Raw genomic sequence first — 26,291 nt, forward strand, 5'->3', positions numbered from 1 at the left:
GACTTCTTTTCATATGAAAAACGTGAACATGAGAACATAGTCTCTGGGTTTTCACAAGTATTAAAAGGAGACAGATCACTTAAGTTGCTTGGTATAGTTCTCAAGGCAGAATAATCGTCCTTTATCTCCCCTTGCCCTCACAGACAGCTGCTGCTGGGGTTTCCTGGGCTCTAATGCGAAGTCTCTGCATGCAAGCTTTCCCCCAAATGCCTTTTCCTTTCTGTCACTGACGCTCAGGGCTCTTGTCACCAATTCAGAGAACTCTGTCTGTTCCTTTTTCCAGGAACAGTGATCTTGTTTTTACGTTCAATGTTTATTCTAGATCTCTCTGAATTACTCCCTACCCCAGGAAGGATCTGAAGGACCTTTCCCTTAGTTACAGACACACGCCCTCTTCTTCCTTATTCTAAAGACAGCAGCCCTTTCTTGATGATGTTAAGTACAAAGGCCATCACTTATTCAAACACATGGGGTCTTGTGCTACTCCAAGAAAACAGAACCATTTTTTTTTCATTTGATGTTTTCTATAAGCCAGCTAGAAAGGTTAAGGCACTTCTCACACTAGCTCATATGCCATTCTCTCCCAACTGTTCAAGAACATCTCTAGTTATCAAGAAGAACCTCAAATTGAAGCTGTCTGAAACCTAACTAATTCCATTAGTCTTCAAATGAAACCTGCTTAAAGGCTGTGACTGACTTCAAGTTTCCAGACCTATTAGTCACTTATTATTACCCCACTGGCCCCTCTTCTGACCTGACCTCCCTTCTCCTACACCACTGGCTGCTTGCCCTTCCCACCCACTCACCCCCCACCCCAGGAGCAGTCTCAACAAGCACTGGTTCTTGGTTCTTAGTCTCTGGTCTCTTTTTGATATTCATCCACTATGGTTGAATTATCGACTCCATATGATACTAAATTAATATCTATGGGTTGGAGATGGCTCAGTGGTTAAGAGTACAGACTACTCTTGCAAAAGATCCGAATTTGGTTCTTAGTGCCATGTTGGTTTGAGAGGCTCACAACCACCTGTAATTCTGGCCCCAATGTGATCTGGTCTCCTTGGACACCTGTATTCATGCACAAGTATGCAGAGGCATGCACACACACCCTAAACAAAAAACACCCCCATAAAGCCAAAACCAAAACCAATGTTCTCACCACCCTCATGAGCATGTCTAACATTTCCAGCTATCAGCAGGTTTACCAACCAACTTGCCCCAGGCTGGACCTTTCTTCCCAAACCTACTTTGCCTCCTGTTAAACAGAGCGGCTGTACCAAAACCTTCTTACCATGTGGGAGTGCTATGCTTCTCATTTCATCTCCTATGATATCTTAACTGCTAAATTTCAGAGCAAGGGCACCGCCCCCTCCCCCTGCACTCCCTCCTTTTCTCTGTTCTCACTGCCTTAGTTTACCCATCTTAGCTTAAAACCTAAGTCTAACTCATGAGGAACCACAAAATTCTTCTAACTGCCATCCCTGGGCCTTTCCATCCTGGGACCCTTTTGCAACAGCTACTAGGTTTATGCACCTGAAACACAAGACATAATAGTATGTGTTTCTATTTTCTTAAATAAAATACAGTCTAGCTTCTTACACAACTTGTCTCTATTATTTCATTCTAAAAATATTTTTACTTGTCCTTAAAAAGTATTTTAAGGACACTTTGCTGTAGCGAATTGCTCGCTATTCCTGTCCAACCTGTGAGATTTGTTTCTGAGCCTGTTGATTTTTTTGGCAGGTTCTGTTTTCTTGAGCTAGATGGATGCTTTCAAATGCCTACCGTTCTTTAAGATAGCACCCCAATCCTGGACAGGAATCCTCCTGTAGATACTCTGAATGTCGGCTCACATGGACCTACCTTACTTTAGAGCCATAAGATCACGTATGCATTTAGTAAAAACCAAAACAAAACGGTTGCACTGAGGCCTTTCTCACGCAGCCGCCAGCCAGCACAGAGCAGCAAGGACAACACTCGGGAGGACCTCACTGCATCTCAGAGATACAGCACCAGTGGCTTCTGGAGATGGTTTGTTAAAAGATGAGGGATGAGTAAGGCAGGAGGGAGTGGATGCTGACATCGGTTCCTAGGATCCCTGACTACGGCTGCTGGAAGGGGCCCTCTAGGCAGCCTCATCTCATTAATCTGATTCGCAGGACCTGAAAAGTGCTAGCAAAGGTGAGAGCACAAAGACAACAGCTTGTGAAACCGTTCTCGCTCTTTGGCTGGAAACTGAAATTAAGAACACCAACTTGGCACTGAAATTCCAAAGAGGATTTTTTTTTTTTTTTTTTTTTGAAACTCTTGTACTCCCTTAGGGCGTTCTACTTGCAGATGTAACTCATTTATGGGGAGACTAGAAGCAGAAATGCTCAAGCATCTTCAAGTCTCACAAATTCACCCCTGGGAACAACATCCTGATTGTGCTAGGGCCTGGTCAAAGTGGCATCTGGGTGGGACCTGATCAGAGCAGGTTCCAGATAAAACAGAAGTGAGACTGGGTGGAGGGCCACAGGCCTGTCACTTGGAGGCAGCTCACAGTCAGCAAGGCCCAGCAGGGCAGCACAAGAGGCAGGCTTCCCTTGCTCTGGACACAGGAGCCATCCTCCCACACGAGGCCACCCCAGCTTCACACGTTCCTTTATGTTTCCAACTCAAAGAAAAACATCTAGGAGTACAAAATTAGGAAGCTTTGCTCTGCTTTAAACTGTGATTTCAGGGCTGAAGAAAACAACAGGGGTGTTTATAAAAAGTCTGAACTGCCATTCTCAAACTTACAGAATGCTACAAAATCTCCATTTGGTACAAAGGGAGAACTAGTCTGTCTATGGCAGATGCATTTTGTATTTCCTGTCAGGAGAAACTTACCAAAGCTTACCTATCTCAAAAATATTTAACTCTCCACTCTGACCACACACACACACACACACACACACACACACACACACACACACGAGCACAAAATTAGCAAGCTTTACTTAGTTTTAAGTAAAAAATATATACACATACACACGTATATGTATAGATATATGTACATATATACACTATATACATATATGTCTATATAAATACACACACATATAGTTTTTTTTAAAGGTCTGGCTAGGAATCTGCAAATTTTCAGGTAAGAACATTTAGATTAATTCAGTGACTTGTGGAGGTCTACGTCCCTAGTTACTGCTGTAATTTTGTTTGAATCACCAATCACTCTGGTCTCTGAACGCTTCCTTTGTAAAATTTCTAGGCCACAGTCAACACAGCTTTAGCTTTAAAATGCTATGGCTCCCTAAACTATATATGTAAGACATATAGGACAATGGTCACCAGTCACAAATCTAAAACAGAAGGGAAAAAAAAGGTCTGACAACACAGAATTTGAGTTGGAAAAAACCCTGACCACGCAAACAGCTTTAAAACTGACTGTTTTAAATACATTTAACCACAATTACAAACCGAGAAAACAAACAATCAACACTCAAATTACCTGTGTCAAGGGGGCCTCTGATAGCATGGAAAATCAAAATTTAGAGACAAAGAAAAACCTTTATGTTAGGCAATGATTTAAACGTTTTCCATCAAGGCTGAGACTAGGTACTCAATGTGTTTATTCTCCATGACTCTGCTGAAGGTTCTGCCTTGGGTAGCTCAGAACTGACAATGCTGGGGATGTCAGCAATGTGATCATGGGGGTGGGGAACACAACAAGCAAATAAAATAATATAAAGCAATTTTAAAAAAATCTGTATAAACTTAAAAATTAAGCAGTCTAAAACACATTGGGTAAAGTAAGTCCAAAACAAAAATTTAATTCACTGACCTGTTTATTTCCTGAAAACAGAGATGATTCATGGAAAATTTCTAGCATTATCTTAAAATGATAGTTTAAAATTTATTTTAGTTTTATGTATATAAGTATTTCTCCTGAATATATGTGTACCATACATGTGCCTGGTGCTCGCAGAGGCCAGAAGAGGGTATCAGATCTCCTGGAGTTACAAATGGTTGTGAGCCGTCAGGTCAGTTCTGGGAGCTGAACTTGGGTCCTCTGCAAGAGCAGTCAAGAGTTCTTAGTCACTGAACCATCTCTCCAGACATCCCTTAAAATGATTTTGATCCCAACTTAATTTGGGATAATTAGGAATATTTTTGATTCTATAATGTCCAAATTTATTTGTTATTAAATATCACTGATTTATTATTTATTTTTTCTTAGAGGCATATAATCACTCTCCAGTATATATCTCTTAATATTTTAAGATTTTATTTTCTTTTAAATTATGTATATACATGTGACTGTGGTGAGTATATGCACAGTCGTGCAACTACCCACAGAGGCAGGAAGAGTATGTTGGATCCCTTGGTGCTGGAGTTACAGGTAGCTGTGAGCTGCCTGATGTGGGTGCTGGGAACTTAACCTGGGCCCTCAAGAGCAGTGTGTGCTCTTAACTGTGGAGCCATCTTTCTAGCCCCTGTCTGGATGTTTTCTTAGTTAGAAAACCAACCCTACCACCACCATAGAAGTCCACTATAGAGAAGCAACCAGGCTTTAACTGACGGCCAGAAGTCAGGGTCCTGATCTGAGTAGAATTTGGTTTGTTCCATGGTAAATAGGGCCGCAATACGAGGGACAGGAGGGCACTGGGGAAGAAGAAAAGTGGGAGGAAAGTACACAAGACAAAGCGCACTGCAATACTTTGCCACTTCCTGTGGAAAACCCCTACGATAGAAGGAGAATTACAAGCAAGTAGACCTGGGAAATTTTGCTTTGCTTCTTGGCGACACTCCATGGGCCGTGTTACGCCCCCAGACGGGAGCGTGGCAAAAGAGAAATGACAACCAGAGTGTCAGACTGAGGTTAACCAAAGCAGTGCGTGCTCTGCACAGCATGATGTAAACAAAACAGGAGGGGGAAACACCAAACTTCTATTGATTTCGAGGAGAACGTCAGAAGGTGATTCACAAAAATGACATCACGCTATACCTGGTCTTTCTGGACCAAACCAAACCAAGCCCTTTCATGTTGTACCTAAACTGTTCAGCCGTTGTTAATAAACTGACACACAGTGTAAGAAGTAAGCCATGCCCTTTGAGCCTTGGAGACAATGGCCAACAAGATACCAGCATCTATGGTTTTTGCTTATCTACCAGAAAAGTATAACTTCCTGTAATCTTGATTAGCCAAATCTTGCTTTGAAGTTATGATTTATTAAGGAAAAATCTTTCTAGAGGTATATATATATATATATATATATATATATATATATATATATATATATTTCCAACTATAGAGAGCTCAGGTCCGCCCAGCCTTCCTTCCTTCTGTAGTCTTTCAGGACAGTTCTGAGCCACTGCGGTGACAGCAAGTTCACTCTGTCCTGGGTGAGCTGTGACTCCCATGAAACCCGTGTCTTCTGGGACTTCAGCTCACCGTGGCGACAGGGCACGTCCCATCTTCTCCCATGACAACTATTCAAGTACTTGAGGGCAACAAGACTATCCTATAAGCTGGAAATATCCCCGGGCTCTGCAATTGCTTCTCACACGAGGAAGGCTCGAGCGCATTCACTCCGCCAGCCTGACTTGAATCCACTCAGCTGATGGCTACACTCTGCTCAGCACGTTACAAGCATATCAGATCTTTCACCAGTGTAGGTGGGAGACCACCACATCTTGGGGCTTATACACTATGTTTCCACTGATGTCGCCTGATGAGGACATTGTTTGGCAGCTGCAGCCCTTGCAGGAACATGCTGAGTGTACCAACAACATGCTCTCTGCATGTTCTGCTGCTGATCCACCTTTCTGCTCTGTGTGTCTCTGTTCAACATCAAGGCTTAAGAATTTGGCAGTTTGCTCCAGCTTTCAAAATTAATTTGAATCTAAAGAATTTGTTATCTATCACTTCTTATCAAAAAATTGATAAGAACCTTAAAGACATCGAGGCTAAGCATATATTGAAATGGTTAGGAACAATGCCTGGGGCTGATCTCTCCACAATGACATCACCAGCTCAGAAGATGCTGCTAGCCTCTGAAGGGCCAAAGCAGGCACCGCCAGTCTCTTTCCATCATCTCAGCATGCTAGGCGTCTTATGCAGAGGCAGTGAGGCAGACACGGTGTGATGTGCCTACCTCTCTGACATCCAGCGTGAAAAGTACACCATTCGGTGTGCCTCTGGCATTCCATCATTAGAGATGCAGAATGACTATAGAGCTGAGTGCATTCCAGTAAGGGGACCTCCATCCACCCCAGGCACACACACATACACATATGCACCAACTGCAGAGCATCCTCCGAAAATTCCCAGGAAACACCCCAATACCATCTCATACATATCTGCTGCTTGTCTACTCCCTGCGATCCTAGGACAAAGGAATAATCTCATTCATGTGTGTGACAGCAGAGCCAGCACCATGCCTAGCAAGTGGTTTATGTATGTACTTCACGAATGTGAGGAAGAACATGGGGGTCCAAAACTGAAACAGAGCACAGTGAGTCTACTCGGTTAGGATTCTAAAATAACCAGTTAGTCAAGACTCTGATTAAAGGATAACAAAACTAACTGATTTTACAATAGTTTCTAAAGGGTCCAGCTTGTCTCCTGCACATGAAATGGTATGAGAGGCTAATAAATACCACCATTCAAAAATAAAGTCAGTAGGAATAGGAAGGTTCCTAAAATTCAACATAAACAAAAGAATCTGACCCTATAACTCAAGGGGAAAATGTAACCACAGAAAGTACTATTCCGGTTGATGATTCTAGACCATGCCAGGAACGTGCACAGTGGATGGAGCCATGTCTAAAAGACATGAGAGCGGGCACTCAAGACTTCCACTGGTGGTGACTAGTACAATCTTAACATCACAGTAAATAATGGCAGAAATGGTACATGGTGCCCGGAATGACACAAAAAGCCAAAACTGTATTTATCTGATGTGCTCAGACCAAACACGCTTCAGATTCTGAAACTTTCCAATTTTGAAATATTTGTACAAACTTTACAGTGTGGGTGTTTCTAAAAATCTGAACTCCCATCTTATCTGAGACAGGTCTGTCTGTCTATTTCTGTCTTTCTCTCCTCCCAACCCCTACTGGCCTACATGGGCTACAACCCCTACATGGGCTAGCTGGCCATGAGTTCCCAGGGACTCCCCTGTGCCCACCTCCCATCTCTCTGTAGGCGCACTGGAATGATAGCCACGCACTACTGTTCTGCATCCAGCTGTAAAGTGGGATCTGGGGATTCGAACTCAGGTCTTCAGGCCTGTATGATGAGTGCTTTACCCCACTGAGCCATTTCTCCCTGGCCCTTTCAGAGCATTTCTGCCTTTATATTTTCAAATTAGGAATGTTTAAGCTGTTTTAAAAATATTGAGTGTGAAGAGAAAACTAATTTGAGAAGTGGAAAAGTTAAGTGCCAACTAACAAAAAATATAAAATAATCGGCAGAAACAGAAAACCCCAAATTTGTTATCAATTAGTAATATTTGAGAAAAGACTCACCCATGGATCCTGAAACCATTAGAAGGCAGATGGTGGTTTATGCCAGGGCTTAAGGAGTGGAGGTGGAAACAAGCAATTGGATTCGAAACAATTTGAAGGTATAGCCAGTAGGATAGATGATAAATGGAGCTCAGGAGAGAAAGGTTAAGAACAACTCCAAAACCTTTTGGTCTGAGAAACTGGGGGAATTCCACCTCTAAGAATGGAAGACTTGATGTGGGGAATTAAGAATTCACCTTTGAACCTGGTAAGTCCACCAGATATCCACATGGTAAAGTCAGCCAAGCAGCTGAACCTGAAGTCTAGGGTGGAGAAAGTAATTAGAAGATACAGAAAGCCAGGAGAGACGAGGCAGAAAGACAAGCTGATTTTGTCCAAGTGTTCATCAAACCCTACGAAAAACTTGGATAATAACACTTTCCTGGCAGAGCTCAAAAAGGTTTTGCAACAAGAGCTCAATAAGACTGTGTATCTTTTTATATCCATTACCGATCGAGAATTTCTATTACTAACTGGAGCAATAACTGAGTATCTAAAGAATGAAAAGAAATTTAATTTAGCAAAATATTTCCTGTAGATCTCCCTGTAGGAAAACTAATGAGACATGGGTCTTGTCCTCAAGAAGTAAGGCCTAGAGACGAGGAGATGAGGAAGTGAGTCAGTGTGACAGACATGCCACTGGGCAGGCGCCCATGAGGAAGGAACCTAAGAACTCACCCAAGTGAGCTGGTGGACGGGAACAATCAGGGCAGACTTCCTGAAGGCGTCACCACATTGAAAACTATATCATCAAACAGGAAAGAAATAAATGAAAGAGTGAAAATAAAGCCATGTTAAAAAAAAAATCAGAATTCAGGGCCGCAGTGAGGCTCACCGGTACAAAGCACTATCTGTGCACACCTGGTAACGTGGGTGTGGTCCCTGGAACCCAGGTAGAAACTCTGAACGGTGGTGCACATCTGCAATGCAGCACACCTACAGAGAGATGCAGGCAGAGGCAGGAGCGTCAGCTGCAAGCAGAGGGCCGGCGAGGCTGGAGTACGCACCACAGTGGTAACCAAGAGAGGCTCTGCGAAGCCATCCTCTGACCTCCCAATGCATGGAATGCCAGTTATGAAAAGAAAATGTGAATGACATCCATGAGTACTCGGGCTGCTCGAATTGGACATGGTGGGTCAAAATAGAAAAAAAAAAAAAAGAAAAGAAAATAGGAAGGGGTGAGGAGGTGGAGGGCGGATCTGGGGAAGTTAGGGAGTATGAAGGAGTGAATATAATCAGAATATACTTTATGAATTTCTAAGGAATACAAATATTATAATAGAAAAGGGCTGAGCATGGTGGCACATACAATTTAATCTCATTTAAATCTCAGCACTTGGGAGGCAGAAGAAGGCAAACACCTGTGAGTTCAAGTTCACCATTATCTATATAGTGAGTTCACGGCCAGTTAGGGCTACATAGTAAGACCCTGTCTCAAAAAAAATGCATTTTTTTTTTTAAATCTTATGTCTGGGCTGAAGAAATGGCTCAGTGGTTAAAAACACTCACTGGTCTTATAACAAACCTATGTGGCTGCTCACAGCCAACTGTAACTCCAGTTTTAGGGGTCCCAACGCCCTCTTCTGGCCTCCATGGGCACTGCACACATATGGGGCACATACATGTAGGCAAAACACTCATACACATAAAATAAAGATACATAAATCTTTTTCAAACACTATGTCAATGATGTAACATTCCAAAGCAGCAGAGACCTTAGGATAAGTCAGAACTTACTGTCAGTCAGGATTACTGAGAAGGCAGACTGGGACATGAAAAAGACGGCATGTCCCAAATGGCTAGGAGAAGCTGCCTGTGAGCCACGGAAAGCCACACAGCCTTGACGGAGTAGAACGATATGAAAACCCATCAGAGCACTTCCCTGGGGCAGACACGGCCCTTCACAACACTAATTCATTTAACATTCCCAACAACATCTGAGGTATGGAGCGGTTCTTATGCTGGTCCTACAGGGCACAGAGAAGGCGGCTCAGGGTTACACAGTTAAGGGGACGGGTCTGCATCTGCATCTGGCTGTGCTGCTATCCGTGCAATCTCACTTTCTGAGAGGTCTTTGGGGGATACTGCAGATCAGCAATGGATGTTTTATAGATGAGCAGAACACGTGTGCACGCATGAGCTTTGTGCTCACGCCGACATGCACTGGATGTGCTGTGTGAAAGTGCTAGCAGCCATAAGGACACATGGTGAACTGTAAATGCAGGGGAGGTTTGGGGCACACTCAAGAAGTTCCTAACAGTCTTCTCCCCAGGGAAGGAAGGAATCGTGGACAGAGGGGCACTTACTCTTCATTGCACATTTGTTTTGTGAAATTTTATTAAATGCAAGTGATATTTGTAACTAACAATTAATTTTTTGGTTTATTTTTAAACAAAAGTTTCACACTGGGAGTGGCATGGAGCAGCCATTCTTCAAAAGAACAACCCAGGATTGCACAACTTTAGGAATTAAGAGTTGAGAGATTTTAGGCTGATCATAGACTAGAATAGAAGTGTCCATTAACAGAAGAATTAATTGACATTTGTGTCTTTGGATTCTCTATACTTTACTAGTACGCAGATCTTTGCTTGGTGATCCACAAATTCAATTTCTTCCACATGTTCACGGTCAGCGGCTGACCCCACTTCCGGGATCAGGGCCGGAGTGTGGGAATGCTGTAGCACCCCCACTCTCAGTCACAGTCACTGCTGCCTGTAGGACAGGTGGTTGTAAACTCAGATCAGCAGTGGCCTAGGGATGGCCAGGTGGGGAACGTAAGCTTTTAAGCTTTGATGTCAGCTGTCGGGGAAACTCGGGCTCCTCTCAGTGAGCCTTGGCTGTGCTGGTCTTTAAAGGAGAGCCGGGTGATGCAGAAAAGCCCAATGAGAGCTTTTCTACGAGTACGGCAGAGTTTGGTGCTTACTAATTCTTCCCTTAGAATTTTGAGTTTTTAAAATAATGACCATTTTGCTTGAACCTTTCTAGTATTCTTTTTTTTATTGTATTTTGCAATTGGAAGATTGAAATGGGCTTAGAAACTGAGGCAGAAAAGCCAGTTTTAACCAGGAAAAGGTTGGTGCCATGCCTAAGATTGGGTGTCTAGCCAAGACTAGGTGTGGCTGTCCTGGCTGCAGAGGAGTAGGCTGGGGAGGAGCAAGCAGGAGTGGACACGTGTGCAGTCCAGTGCAGTCCAGTGCCTCCATTAGCTCCACCATGGAGGACCAGTGCTCCCTTAGACGATTCTCCCTGCACACTGACCACTTGTTCGCTGTACACGTAACTGCTGGCAGCCGGCAGTGGTGTGCACGCTTTTAATCCCAGCACTTGGGAGACAAAGGCAGGCGGATCTCTGTGAGTTCAGGGCCAGCCTGGTCTACAGGAGCTAGTTCCAGGACAGGCTCCAAGGCTACAGAGAAACCCGGTCTCGAAAAACAAAACAAAACAAAACAAAAACAAAACAAAACAAAAAAAACCCTGCTGGCTACCTTCTACACACGGAAATCATTCTAGTGTTAACTTCTCCTGTGGAAATAACAGGCATCTTCATAGCTTTTTATTAAGCCTACACACTTGTCCCAAATGAGGATTTACAGCCACACATGTGCCAGGGACAATGCCAGCTTGTTGGTTTTTCATTTAACTGCATACAGCTCCTGCAAAGTAGCTGTTTCTATTTTCATGTCATAAACAAAGTTTGAAGAGCTTCAGCAACTGCCCCACTGCAAGTGGCACACCAGGGAATGAGATGGAGGCTTTGCTTTCAAACACGGCCTTCCTCCACTACACCACAGCTCTCCTCAGCTGTCAGAAGACCAAGTCGCCACTGTAGCACATAGTGGGTTTACTCAGATCCTGCAAATCTTTGGGAATGACACTGTGTAACATAAGCATATAGAACCCACTTCCTATGGGAAAAAATGTATCACCTTCTCTGCATCTAACTATTGTTCACTGGGTTCACACCCAAGATGTGAGTTTGTAAATTAGAATGGTTTAATGAAATCTTGAAGTAGTATGCTGGGAATGGGTTGACTAGCTCACAGAGTTGATGGTTAAATTCTCACTTTTGCAAGCCAGTTGACTTCATACTAGTACCTTGAAATTTACTGTGGGAAGAAAACTGGCAGATGAGCTACAACCAAGAGCCTGCTGCCAAACATTTATTACATACCCTCCATCCACTCAATAAAGAAATGTCGCAGGAATTCAGAAATGCCTAGAAAACAATATTTAAAACACCAGTACACGGGCAAATCCCTCACACCCGAAAGGTTTTCCAGCACAACCTAACTATGTAACAAAGGGGCACGTGAGTTGCTTTCTGAATGCTGCATGGAATGGCATGGCCTCCAGCGAATACCCTCAGGAGCATAGCTTCACCAGTGCGCATGGCGCTTACAGCCAATGCGAGGAAGTGCGCCTCCCGAATCCCTGCCCACTACGGAGCTCACAAGCTCACAACATGACGTCACTTACATATAGACGCTCTACTGAAGTCAAGAAGCGGTCCCTTACACAATATGGCGGTCTCTAACCACACTGGCTAGTGTCTTGATGAGAGACAGGAGTACAAAGTCAGGAAGAACAGCCGTGTGAAGAGAAGCCGAGATCAGAGAGGCAGCTGCAGCAATCACCCGGAACTCAGAACAGGCATGAACTCATTCTTCCCTGAAACCTCCGGAGGGAGCATGACCCCACCAGCAGCTTCACTGTGGATCCTGGAGCCTCCAGAACTTTGGAAGAATAAACTCGTGTTGTTTAAAATTATCCAGATTGCAGTTACTTGTTATGGGTGCCCTAGGAAATGAATCTAATAGTTGTAAAATGAGATGCCAGGATGCAGGGAGGGGGCCTAAGAAACTAACAATTCCTTCTGCTCTCTTGTTTCCTGTGAGCTTCCTACGACATCAGTTGCTACCTCTACACACAAGCTTTTGGAATAGTTGTCAATTTCATGAATTTTTAAACTAAACAGAAGTAATTACGTTTTAATGCTGAACAATGAACAATGGAATTTACCCACGTATTCTATAGATTTGGTTCTCTATGCCAGTTTCACAGATGAAGAAGTTGAGGCTTAGCCACGCTGAATAACACTGCTAATAAACACAAATCTAGAGAGCAACCTTATACCCGGCGCTGGAGGCCACGTCTCAGCTGGTGCTAAACACCCTGACTAGGCTTTCACAAGCCGAATACTGCACACCAAGCCGGGACCCAGGGAGGAGAAGCACACATTTGCTGCCGTGCTCCCTCCTCCCAGCACCGCAGATACAGGCCTGCTGCTCTGCACTCCAGCCACCGTGTCTCTCTCTTCCACCTCGAGAAACCTCACTATCCACTTCCCATCCGATAACTATTTTTCCAATGTCTAGACTATTTCAGTGATAGATGATTTGAAAAACATGTACTTGGCCTTCATTCTTCCTGGCCTGGTTACAATTCCCATATCTTCTCAAGTATAAGCTAACTTATTTTGTACTTACGTATCAAACAGCTGATAACTCAGGTATCTAAAGATCCTGAAGATTTATTCCTACTTTTCACTGGTCTGCAGATGAAAATACTGACTTGATTGCATATAGTTTTTATTTGTGATCTAGTCCACACTCAAACAGTTATATGTTGTCTCTCCCTGCCCGGGATGGAGGGCATCCGGACCTGGACTCGACCTATTCATTTCTAGACTTGGGGTTTCTAGAGCATAAACTTGAGCTCTGTGTCTGCAGGAGCCAGAACTGACTCTCTAGAGACATCACACCTTTCGATTCGTCAGGGTCCAGGCTGGAACCCGCCCCTTCACTATTGCTCTGAAGGTCACCGGCTAACAGAAACTGAAACTCCTGACTTGGGGGGGGGGGGGGGGACTCAGTTCCAGTACTTCAGTCAGGAAAGGCCCAAACCTTATCTTTTATTTCTGAGGCAACTAGAAACCACACCTCTGAGTGACTCGGGTCGGTAGTTAGTTCTAGGGCAGGGAGACTCCAGAGTGCACGAAGAGCTCCCATGCCTTCTACACCCCCACCGTTTCAATGGCATCTGAGTCCTCTCTCCTTCTGTCTCCCCGAGTATGTATCTGTGTGTGCACTCTGAAAACTGCACACAAAAACACGTTTCATTGTGACATATTCATATGTGCTCCCTGCTGATCTTTCTCACCTACCTCTCCCTTCCTCAAGTAACCTACATCTTCATACTTTTTTACAAGTCTAATTATACATTACGGAAAAGGTTTGCTGTGTCTCTGGTACAGGGGAGGGATTTCTGTAGGAGGCACATCTCTTGGTGTTTTATTCTGTTAGAATTACCCCCTCCACTCGCAAGGCTTTGGGAACTGAACAAGGCCAACACTTTCAAGAAGTTGAGAGGAACGCTTTCTGTCGAGTGAAGCCTGGGAGCCATCCTGGCTTGTCCCCATGGGCTTATGAGGAAATCAGTGTGTGCCGATGTGTGTCTTGATGCTTCCTGCCTGCAGCTAATACCTACTGGAGCTGCTAGGTGAGTCTGACTCACCGCACTTTCCTTTCAGTACTGCACGTACTGGCTTTGTGGGAGCCTAGGCAGTTTGGATGCTCACCTTACTAGACCTGGATGGAGGTGGGTGGTCCTTGGACTTCCCACAGGGCAGGGAACCCTGATTGCTCTTTGGGCTGAGGAGGGAGGGGGACTTGATTGGGGGAGGGGGGAATGGGAGGCGGGGGTGGGGAAGAGGCAGAAATCTTTAATAAATAATTAATAAATTTAAAAAAATTAAAAAAAAAAAACAAAAAACAAAGTCCAGCTGCTCAAGCAGGAGTCCAGACTCAACCAGTTCAGTTTCTTTCGTGGGTAAATAAAGCTGAAGTGTGCACACTTGCCTCAGTCTAGGCTGCACAGAGGCTAACAGCTGAATTATTGGAAGGGGTAATTTAGAATCCTGTTTGTCTTTCTTATTCCATTTATTTATTACTTAGTGTTGGCTTTGGGGATAGCACACACTGTACAAGTGGGGATTTGAGGACGACTCTCAGAGTCCGTTTTTCCTTCACCACGTCGATCGGGTGTCAGACTCATGTTGTTGGTCGGTCTCAGTGGCAAACGCCTTTCCTGCTGAGCCACCTCACAGGTCTTGCAAGCCTACCTGTCTTAATACCCTATCGTAAGTAGTTTTTCAGGTCACACAGATTCTCAATTATCATTTAAAAACACAGTGATATAATATTCTGTTCCTTGAAGATACATGACTTGTTCTCAGCCGTGCTAGCATGTATCATCATTATAAAATACAGCCACCCTCAGGAAATGACCTCAGAAACCTGGCCCACGAGATGGCACGCCGTGTTTTACATATGCGAGCTGGGCCCTACATATCACTATAGTTGGACATTTTTGAATAGGCACACCTATGGTTCAGAACTACAGGTCTAAGGACACTCTAAGTAGAGAAAATACTGAGTATTGTAATTAGCAGTATTCTATGTGCTGAAGAGTTCTAGCCATCTGTGTGGTAGATTCAAATTATAATAGCTGAGTGATTTTTGAGCTTTTAACAATAAATCATTGAATTTTTTCATTGTTTTATAGCGAATCATTTACTTACATAATGTATATAGAAGTACAATCTTTACCAACTGTTATTGAGAAATAAATAGTAACAACACATTTAAACCCGAGGAAACGGCAGTTTTTATCTTGTTTGTACAACTGCTAGTTAGGCCTATGGCAACCCTAGTTTGGTGATATATTTAATAAGAGCCTTCTTATTTAAGAAGCGTGGGATTACACATTACACTGCTCACACAAGAATCCTGGGCCTCATCCCTGAAAGGCAGGGTGTCTCACCTCAGCCTTTTCTACACTTCCCCTTCGTCATGGACAATGAGAGGATTGGAGACCTTACTTCTGTTGCTGTGATAACCAAAGGAGAAGTATAAATGAGCACAGCCAGCTACCCTGTTGCCCTGAACACAGCCAGCTACCCTGAGGTCCCTCTGTTCAGCGCACCAGAGTCAAAGGTGACAGCGAAATTCTGCATGTGTCCTCCAGCCAACCTCCACTAGACCTCAAGAACACGTTCCAAACGTTCACAGACATCATTTGGAAGCCTCTGACCTGGAGTCCACCTAGGGGGAAGGATGGGGACTGTGGGAGAGTCAGCAGCAGCATCCCTGCCAAAGACTGAGGGCTCTCTGACTATGGAGGAGGTACTTAGAGGCATCTGAGGACCACGAGGCTTCCAGTTGTTCACTTTGCCTCATCATGTGGCTTCCTGAAATGAATGGTGGATACACTAATCTTCTTCAAGCAGAGACCACTTCAATCAAAGATGACTCTAAGAATAGTCATGCAGAGAACACACATGTATACAGAGAAACATGGGATGGGAGAGGAAAGGCCTCCATGCCAGGCCTAGAAATTCAGACAACCTGCAAACCCAAGAAGCCTGACCTAGCTAATTCTCAGGATTAATTTTCACTGCTCTGATTTATGTCAAAAGGTTCCTTCAATGAGTACCATTCTCCAACTTCTAATGTAACACTGATTTAAAGGCTATTTTTAAAAATCCTCTAAGTCAATATTATTCTGGGAGTCAAATATAAAACTTCTAGGTGACTTAGAAAAAAAATTATATGGATGGTTATACAGAGGACACCACCTGTTTGTAGTGCAGGATCTGCCACGATGCTAAGAGAATATTACTGAAATAATTTTCTTTTCTTTTCTGGTTTTAACCACAAATGGCTTCATATTTAATCAGTATCAAAGAAAGGTGTGAATTGGGGGAGAGGGAAAGGGAGGAACGGGAAGGAAGACGGGGAGAGAGACAGACAGACAGACAGACAAACCGGTGGAGACAGATGACTAACTGAGACTTCCCCTTTTCTGGCAGTTGCCACTAAATCTCACATCTTTTCCACTGACTGGAAAACTGAAGGGCACCTGCCTTAAATTACATGTTGAGAAACACAAAGTGCTTCAATTTACCTAAAGTGGGCAAAAATGTAAATATATAGTTTAGAAATGAAAAAAGAAGGAAGGAAAATAGTCAAGGTTACTGCATACCTGGAATTCCTCAGTACTCTGGAGGCAGAGGTGGGGTGGTGAGTTCGAGGCCAGCCTACACTACGTGGTAAGATCCTATAGAAAGAGAGAGAGAGAAAGAAAGAGAGAGAAATCAGTGACCAGTTTAATTAGCTGCTGTCAAAAAGCCAGTACCTGTGGTGATATTTTGTTTGTGCTTTAACAAATAAAGCTTTCCTGAAGATCAGAGTGCAGAGCCAGCCACAATAGTTAGCCATGGTGGCAATGGTGGCTCATACCTTTAATCCCAGCCCTAGGGAGGCAGAGATGGGAAGTGATGTGGCTGGTTGGAGAAAGGAACTTAAGGTGGGAAGAGACAGGAATTCAGGATTCAATCTGAGGATTCGTGGAGCCAGAATCTTGACCACTTTGGTCTGAGGATTTGGTAGACGTAAAAGATCTTTCTAGTGGCTGGCTGCTTTTACTTCTCTGCTTTTTCAGTATTTACCCCTACATCTGACTCAGGGTTTTTATGATTAAAACCAATTAGAATTCATGCTACAAATACCTTCAGCATTATTCTTATACATATCCAAGGTTTTAAAAATCTACATGAATTTACATAAAATTCTATGTGTAAACTCACAAGTCCCAAACCTTTCCAAAACCATGAAAGGATCCATGGACCTTGAGTTATAAAGAAAGCCCTTGTTTCAATAAAGTTTGTGTGTGTGTGTGTGTGTGTGTACACGTGCACGCACATACATGTGTGTTACAAAGCACAGGGTGCGTATCTCTAGGAATGTGACTCTTTTCTTTGAGCACAGCAAACAAATCAGGAGTGTCAATAGACACCCTAAAAAATGCTACAACCTAGGTTCTGAATGCACGCCCATCGGTTATAGTGATCTTTCCCCCTGGCAGGTTAGGTAACTGTATCAGACTAAATTATTCAAAATTAGTATTCCAGCTAGATCTTTAGGATGGCAAGCCTCCGGATTCAGACATGCCTGTGCAAAGAAAAGGAGCTTATGCAAAGACATGTGATATCCTAAAGCACACTGCAGATCCCCAGGCTGTATTAATCTTGACAGAAACTTAACATTAAGGATTCTGAAGTGAGAGGCACTTAAGAGAGCAGACTTTACAGTGGGGGGAGGACGGGGCCAAAGCTGTTGTTAACCGAAACATTCCCGGACACCCTTTCCCTGCACAGAAAACCCCAGAAGGAAGGGCAGTGGAGTAGCTGCCCAAAAGGGGATGGCAACCATCATAACTGGCACCGCGGTATTTCAAGCTCTGGCGTTTGATGATTACAAATAGATCGTAGTCTACAAAGGAAGGACACGGATGCACAGGGTGGCCAGCGCAGAAGGACCCAGAGCCACCGCTGGCAGGCCACAGCAGCGCTGCTGAGGCCGCCTGTAGCTGCTCCTCTTGGCCTTGCTCCACCTGCTCGAGGAGGGCACTTTGATTTAAAATTTTTCTGCAGCACTTTCGGGAAAAGGATGGCAGTGAGCCTTCCCTGGCACTCCTTGCTGAGTCAGGAACAGGCAGTGACAGGCGTGGTCCAGAAGAGGCTCTGCTATCTCCCCCGCTCTGCTGCCTCTCAGGAGCCGAACTCCCAAGGCAGGGCTTTAGGACAGACAATGGATTACTCAGTCTTTAAAAAGCGGAAAACTTCCTTAAACTTTGCATATTTATTTTCCCTAGCTTTCCCCCTGAATATGATTTTTTTCTTTTCTTTTCTTTTTTGTTTGAGGCTCGATGTAAATTCTGTACTGTTTTTGAAGACATTTTTCTTCAGACTTTGGTAAAAAGGAACAGACAGGATCAAAGCGATCAGTGTTAATCTTCAGGCAGGTCAGTCTTAACCCTTGTTTAGTTTGAAAAGGAGGAGCCATCATATATAATAAAAACTTTGGGTTAAAGCTAGTAAAAAGTAGTTTTCTTGAAAGTGATTTTAGTTATGAATGCATACCTATGTGGTAAAATATAAAGCCATCTCAGAGAAAGGTCATGCGGAAGAGTGGTTTTTCTATGTGGATGGCAGGAGGACAAAGCAGTGACTGAGCGGGGCTTCTACCATAGCTACGCTGAAGTTCACAGAGAGCGGGAGAAAGAGACCCAGAGAAAGGCATACACAAACAGCAAATAGGCAAAATAGTACTATCTTTTACATTTATGTTTTGGTATATGGTATTTGCTACATAACATTTTAAATTTTGTATGCTTGAAACATTTTGTAATGTGAAGTAATTGGCTTAAAAAAAAAAAGAATATTCCCCAATCCAACCCAGCACTACCACAGGTGGTGAAAGGAATGCTTCAGTCTGGAGAGAAAGCTAACCACAGCCATGAGGACGCAGGAGTAAGTAATCCCAGAGCAGCTCATCAAGAGCGGAAAAGGCACGTGAAGACTGCGCCGCAGTGAGAGGCGTCTGAGCCGAGCTTGCACCCCAGTCATCTGCCACAGTTCTAAGCACTTCTAACAGGACGTGCTTTGGGAGCCCCCTCTAGTTAGTGTGAAAGCCACCGGAGGCTCCGATCTGAACAGTCAACAAGATGGGCCTTTACAAGCTCCATAAGAACAGCCGGATTCCCGGAGCCCCAAGTCATGACCAGTCCCCAAAGCTTTCAATAGCCCTTAAACCCTCACTGCCATCTTCACAGCACATCAACCGCCAGCCTTCCAGGGACAGCAGGGTGGGGGTGCTGGAAGAGGCAGGGCAGGGCAACAGGGCCTGAGTTCACAGAGACAGAGGCTGGGGATGAGGGTGAGGAAAGAGCCGAGCCCAGCCACCTTACTCATAAACCTGAACAAACATCCTACAAGTCACAGACCTTGCACTGCAAGGCTACGGAAGCGTCATTCTCTCAGTGAGTGCGTGCGCCCACCTCGGGGGACTGGTTATGGGGTGGATGTGAGGTAACAGCATGATCCTACCTGGCAGCATTCTACAGATGCTCCCATTTTCACGACAGTGGGCCCCCAAATTCCAGCACCACTAAAGTAAAGAGTACATGAGTGGACCACAACTTACACTTCTTTCACAGGGCCCACACAGAACCCCTAAATTTTCTCCTAACCTTAGTCCTTTAGTGGTCATCATCAGCGTCAGTGCTGACAAGTGACGCTCAGTTACCTGTCGCAAACACGGACACATAAATGTGTACAATATTCACATATGACACACACAGAGACAGGTGGAAAGTCCAAGATCTGACTCCAGATGCCCTCTGCCTCTTTCTTCTTTGCTGTCCAGAATTCTCATCCTCTCTGACTTAGTTTACCACACTTCTCTAGGTCTGACTGTCTGTAAGCTCCTGCCCCCGCTGCAGCGCATACTCTCCATGGGAGGGCCAGGGAGTTGCAGGGAAAGAGGCCCTCGCCCTAACTCTGAGCCCCAGTTTTTCAGCGCTAATAAATATCACAAGAGTATGTAATAGATGAAAACACATGCTAAATCACTGATGTTGAAGAAAGCATTGATTCTCTTTCCTGGTGATCTGTTCTGCTATCCTCGTCCAACTCCTAAAGGACTGGAAGCCACAGACTGTCCTCAGGGATAACTGTAGATGTGAGTCAACTACAGAGGACAATGTAGAAGCTGGAAAAGCATTTTCCTGCCCCAGCGTCTGCACATTTCCAGAGGAGACTGGCAAGTGTGCTGGACTGAGGAAGGAAGATCTACCCTCTCTGCGGACAGATGCATCCAGTCAGGGAGAAACCCCTTAGGAGGAAAAGCCAGGGAGAATCCTCTCTCCTCTCCTCTCCCTCCTCCTTCCTCTGCCCCCCCCCCCCCCGTAGAATGTGGGGCACTCCCCATTTTTGCCCTGCACTCCCAGGCTATCAGAACTTCAGGCTCCCTACACTGCCAGGCTTACCCTAGCATTAGCACTCCCAGGATCTTAGGCGGCTGGTCCTACACTCAGAGTCCCAGCAGCCACCTGGCGCTCAGACTTCTGTGCTTGAAATATTACCAGCATCCTGGGGTACATATTAGAGGCACCCCACAGTATGACTTCTTGTCTTTCATAATAGAACAGCCGTTTCTATCATCTATCTACATTCTTATCAATCAATCAATCAATCATCTATCCACTCACCTCTCAAATATGGTTCTATTTCTCTCTAAAAAAAACAACACTGTCTGATATAACTGTGGCCTTTGCAAACTAAAAACATTGCACTTCTATATCCAATTACCTTTACTAAGAAAAATACCTTTCATTCCCCAACTACAGCCAAGAGTCTTAAAATGAAAACGTGACTCATAGAATCCAGGCTAGGAGTTGAGCATCACGGGAAAGATAAAGAATGAGATGGCTCTTTATTTTAGACACACGGTAAGAAACTAGGAAAGCCTGGGCAGGGAAGCAGGGTATGAAAAGGAGGAACAAACTATTAGGGTGGTAAAATCAAAGATCAATTTCCCAGTGTCAGAAACTGAGTTTACAAATGCTAGCAGGTAGCCAGAGGCTAAAGTGGCAACTCTTACTTCTGGTAACTGTGAGTCTAAGCTTGAATTACTGAATAAATGACTAATTGATTCAATTGCAATTTTTTGTTTCCCTGCAAAAGCATTATCAGTCTCTGAAATATGGCAGTGAATTAGTAAAATAAAAAACTCATCCAAAGCTACACAGAGAAACCCTGTCTCAAAAAACAAAACAATTCAGAACTAGAGAAGAATATTCTCAATTAAATCACCAATGTAAGAAGCTAAAGATTGAGAAATTGCGCCTAACCTCACCCCCATTCCACATGCTACAGAACTCCTTCTGAGTGGCTGCACAGGGTCCCTGTCAGGATCTGTATGGTGTACCTAAGCATGGTTCCTCATTTAAACTCTAAAACACCTCATGAAGTCTATACTAGCAGTATTCATGCATTTATGTCGGGCAGTTGGATAAGCTTGTTTGAAACCCATTCAGCTCATCTCTTAGGGTCTGGATTTATGACCTAAAATAATATACTCTATGACTATACAGTCTGTCAACTGTTTTGTCATGAAATCTTTATAAACCCAGCATTTGGAACTTGTTGCAAAGACATTTTGTTTGTTTGGTTTTCTTAAAGACAGGGTCTCACATAGGCCAGGTTGACCTCAAACTTTGTATCTAGCTGAGATTGGCCTTCAACACCTGATACTCCAGCCCCTTCCATCCCAAGTCCTAGGACTGACTACTGGTACGCACCAGGGCACCTGGCTCAAAGTTTTGCTAAAGCATCACAGAGGATATAGAATTTAAAGACTTCAAGATTTGAAAAGGCAGCTCTAAGATAGCTGGAGAGGCAGTGAGTTTTCCTTAGTTGATGTTGGCGCCATTTCAATTAAATGGAGATGTTAATGGTGATTGAAAGTTTGTCATTTCCATGAGATGAATTTCTATTTAAAAATTCTAATAACCATGTAAACACTTCTGCTTAGGGCAAAGGAGCATCCTATTCGTTCACATTTATTTGGAGCATTCCCTGGCTCTGCTCCTAGGCAGTCAGAGTGATGGACTCCAGACTTACTTTGACCTGAGGGTAGGATTTCTTGTTCTTCTCACTAGAGGCACCAGGAAGCCCGCCATGTGATGGGCCTTCACACACATAGCGGAATCGAAATCCCCTCTGTGGAGGTGAACACAAGCAGGAATTACTAAAAACAACAATGACGACATCACACACACGATTCTAAACATATGTAATTATAGAAGACCACTATGAAGATGAGAGCTACTCTCCAAAAGCTATTATGAACACGATGCCAGCTGGTGTCTGTGTACCAAGCTGGGTCGGAGAAGCCAGGCACCATCTTCAGCACCTCACTGCCTCCTCTGCGGAGACGGAGTGATGGAGAGTTTAAGGTTGTGGACACAATGTGCTACTCTTGTCTCAACGCAGCCTTCTCAGCTCAAACTGCCACCGCCAAGCTCTCCACTCCACCTTTAGTCAGTAACAGCTATGCTAATTACTTGAAGCAGTTCCTTTATCTGCTCAATTACAGCAGAACTGGGGCAGGCTGCAGGTGTGGCTTTTAAAACAAAGTGCTTCCCTTTGTTTTACACACGGCCTGTGGGCTACAACACTGTGAATGGGACAGTCTTCTCAGACTTGGAAGGAAAAGATCATTAGTTTTGTGGATATTAATGTCATTGGGATCCAGCATGGATAACACTTGAACTTAACGACTCTAAACTAGACAAGGGCGTGTGTAACTGCTGGCTCCTGGCTACTGCAAATTGGCCAACCCTAAAATGGAGCCCCACTAACTGAGAGAATCCAAACACACCTCCAGTTTAAAGTTCTACTAGGTGGTACACATCTTTAAGGCACCACTTGGGAGACAGAGGCATGTATGTGGAGGTCTGTGAGTCTGAGGCCACAAGGCTACAAGACCCAGCCTCAAAAGCACAGTGAGATACAAAACAACATGATTAGACAGCACCAAGAATTGTACAAACTGGATAGTCTGAAGAATACCAATCATGCTTTGATCCATTTCCATCAAACCTAGGAAAAAATTCTGTGTCCAAAAGGCCCCCAAGAAAAAGGGCATTTCTAACTCAATAAGTTAACACAGCAGCTCCTTATCTTGAATCACAAAATTCCTTTGTGGCACTGAAAATGTACGTGCATGGACACTGCCATACCTTACAGAGTGTGATGCCTGACACGGCAATCAGCGTGGTTCAGTCGTGATGTGAACCGTCAGCACGTGAAACTGTGTAGCATTCCTAGATGCACACAAAGTGGCATTTATTCTGAAGACGGAACTTTATATTGCTCTGTTAGGTTGGTAAGATGATTTTGAGTTGGGTGTGGTGGCTCACATCTGTAATCTTAACAGCTGCAAGGTAGAGGCAGAAGAATTGCCACCAATTTGAAGTCAGCAAAGACTACAGTGTTGTTGTCTCAAAAATAAATTAATTTTTAAAACTGAACAAAAAACTAAAGATGTCTTAAAATATGTAATATGAATGAATTTCTAGTTAAAATTAAATGTTTACTATCTACCCATATTGATCTTAGGAACCCCATTTACTTAAGATGAGGCATTAACCTCAGAGAAGATACATCCATGTAGTCAAAAGTCTGACTGAGATACAACCTCCTAACTTCCACTGAAGCTAGATCTCAAGACAAAACCAAAACCAAAAACCAGGGTGGCAAACAGATACAATGTTTACTCACATTTTATATATGCACACATAATGAATTAAAATTTGAATTCTGGAACTATATTAGCTCTTCAAACAAATCATAAATACCAATCCCTTTGGGGTTCATGATAACAAAATGCACACTAAAAGTCTTATCATTGGGCTATGCTCAGAAAAGTAAGGTTCTGGGGTTGGCAAGATTGCTCAGTGGGTAAGGTGCTTGCCACCAAGCTTTGATCTCCAGGACCCACATAGTAGGAGGTCACCAACTCCCAAAAGCTTTCATCTCCATAGTCATGCTTGTGCACGCGTGTGTACACACACACACACATACACAAACACACAGTCCTCTCCTTGGTCCAAAGTCAATGGGATGTGAGGTGGGGACTCCATAGTCCATTCTAATTGTCTCCCACTAGTGCTTTTCGTGCCTTGGGTTACACATTCCACACACAGAGTCTGGAGCTTATGAAGGCAGGAGAAGCATCCTGTGGGCATGGACGTGACCAATAAAGAGGAGACGTGACCAGTGAGAGTTATTTCCTTAGGAATGAAAATCACCAGTGCTTTCCATGGAAGGAACTGACTGATAAGCTAGGTGAAAGAGATACAGAATACCAAGACCCATGATTAACTGGAGTTTCAAGGCCTTTTGAAGACTGCATAAGAAAAATGTGAAGTAGACACAGGAAGTTATATAACATGGCCGTCTGTTGCTCATCCAGATAAACCACCTCTGTTACCAGATTAGCAACTGTTATTCAATGCCCAAGCCTTAACATTAGATGTAGAGACCTAACATTATCAAACAGCCCACCCCTTTATTCTTACCTGTTTTGGTTGCTCTAATATTTGAAGGTATGGGCCATCTGTTAAAAACAAACACAACAAAGGAAAACCAAAAGAAACTGTGAGACTTCTAGAACTTGGTATGAAATACAAAGCAAGTCAAAAGCTGAAATTATGTTTCAAATCGGTGAGATCCTACATTTGAAATATTAAATATATTCTCATTTTTTAAAATATTTGCTTTATTTTTTGTATCTGAGTGTTTTACTTGGTGCTCATGGAAGCCAGAAGAATGTCTGATGCCCTGGAGCTGGAGTTACAGATGACTGTTAGCTGCCATGTGGTGCTGGGAGCCAAGCTTGGGTCCTCAGGAAGAGCAATGAACACTGTAAACTGTTGACCAATTGCTCCAGAATTCAGGTTCAGTTTATTTTATCAGGAGTTTAAGTGAAAAACAATAAATATGGCTTTTTGGTGAGGGGGTGGTGATGGTAGCTGGATGGCTGGCAAAGTTCAGTGGCAGCAGCTCCAGCCTCATCTGTCGGCACGCGCGCTAGAACACTAACGCATCAAGTACGCCACCCCTCTGAGTGCTACGGCATTTCCAGCTGCCTTTCATCAGTGGATGACGACCCTCCTTCCTCAAAGCGCCTGCTCAGGGTGAAGCCAAGAGCTGGAAACAGCAACCTACAGGAGGAGTCCAGGGTGGTTCTGGGTCACAGGCTTTCCTAACACACCTGAACTGAGGTGCTATCTCCATTGCTTAACTGGCTTGCTGCTCTGGGCCTCTGTGAGACCCGGAGAACTTTTCTTTCTTATCCATGACTTTTTTTTTTTGTTTGTTTTGTTTGAGACAGAGTCTCACCATGTAGCCTTGACAGGCCTGAAGCTCGTTATGTAGACCAAGCTAGCCCCAAGCTCACGGAGATCTTCCTGCCAAGAGCCGGGATTAAAAACATGAACCATGATGCCTGGCATCTTATCCATACCTTTCGATACTGATATAAAAAACTTGACCACTGTGCTCTCATATGGACTGTTATAAAACAGCCCAAGCATACGGTAAAATACCAAAAGTAATGTCACTAAAGATAAATTCATGCAATTACTATGAAAAAGACCTAAAAGCTTAATCCCTATCCCAGTGATATATGACTTGAAATGTCAAAGAAAAACCACATCTTCTATATAAATATAAATGCTATGATGAGAAATTCCCTCAGGACCTCAGCTGGCTTTTATGTCACAGTATGAGAACCCATAGCTGTGCAACCTGCAGATAAATTGAATATTTTTGTATGTGCGTGAATGAAAATGAAGACTGTGGAGGCTAAAGATATTCTAGAAGAATGCTTCTGTGCTCATTTGAGAACTCACACTCTCAGCTGAAGCTTACGGCACATTTTGCATAAATCAATTGGGGAAGAGATAAAACTTGAAGTTGTAATCTTAAATAAACTGTAACTTCAAAGATAATATATACTATCTTCTCAATATTATGATGGATCAGATGACATGAGACTAGAACTGCACAAGGACGGCAGTCAGGACCAAATGGGTATCACTGGCCAATACAGTAAAATAGCAAATTACATTTTTCTGTCTGATGAGATACATTCCTTGACATTTTAAACTTTTAGAAAAGTAACTGTAGCCGGGCGGTGGTGGCGCACGCCTTTAATCCCAGCACTCCGGAGGCAGAGGCAGGCGGATCTCTGTGAGTTCAGGGCCAGCCTGGTCTACAGAGCTAGTTCCAGGACAGGCTCCAAAGCCACAGAGAAACCCTGTCTCAAAAAAAA

The 26,291-nt window shown here is 43.8% G+C and overlaps 1 protein-coding gene across 1 annotated transcript in view; it reads right to left on the minus strand.

Moving 5' to 3' along the window:
- Nfkb1 (nuclear factor kappa B subunit 1) overlaps nucleotides 1–26,291 on the minus strand; it is a 108,446-nt gene that overhangs the window by 51,207 nt on the left and 30,948 nt on the right. The window contains exons 5-6 of the mRNA XM_050143353.1: nucleotides 24,535–24,572; nucleotides 22,073–22,171 (exon numbers count right to left, since the gene is read on the minus strand). Of these exons, the coding sequence (XP_049999310.1) occupies nucleotides 22,073–22,171; nucleotides 24,535–24,572 (137 nt within the window). The remainder of the gene's footprint in view (nucleotides 1–22,072; nucleotides 22,172–24,534; nucleotides 24,573–26,291) is intronic.

The sequence above is a fragment of the Alexandromys fortis genome, unplaced genomic scaffold (assembly GCF_014885135.2).
Source record: "Alexandromys fortis isolate MF-2015 unplaced genomic scaffold, M_Fortis_MF-2015_v1.1 scaffold_19, whole genome shotgun sequence".
Taxonomy (NCBI): Eukaryota; Metazoa; Chordata; class Mammalia; order Rodentia; family Cricetidae; genus Alexandromys; species Alexandromys fortis.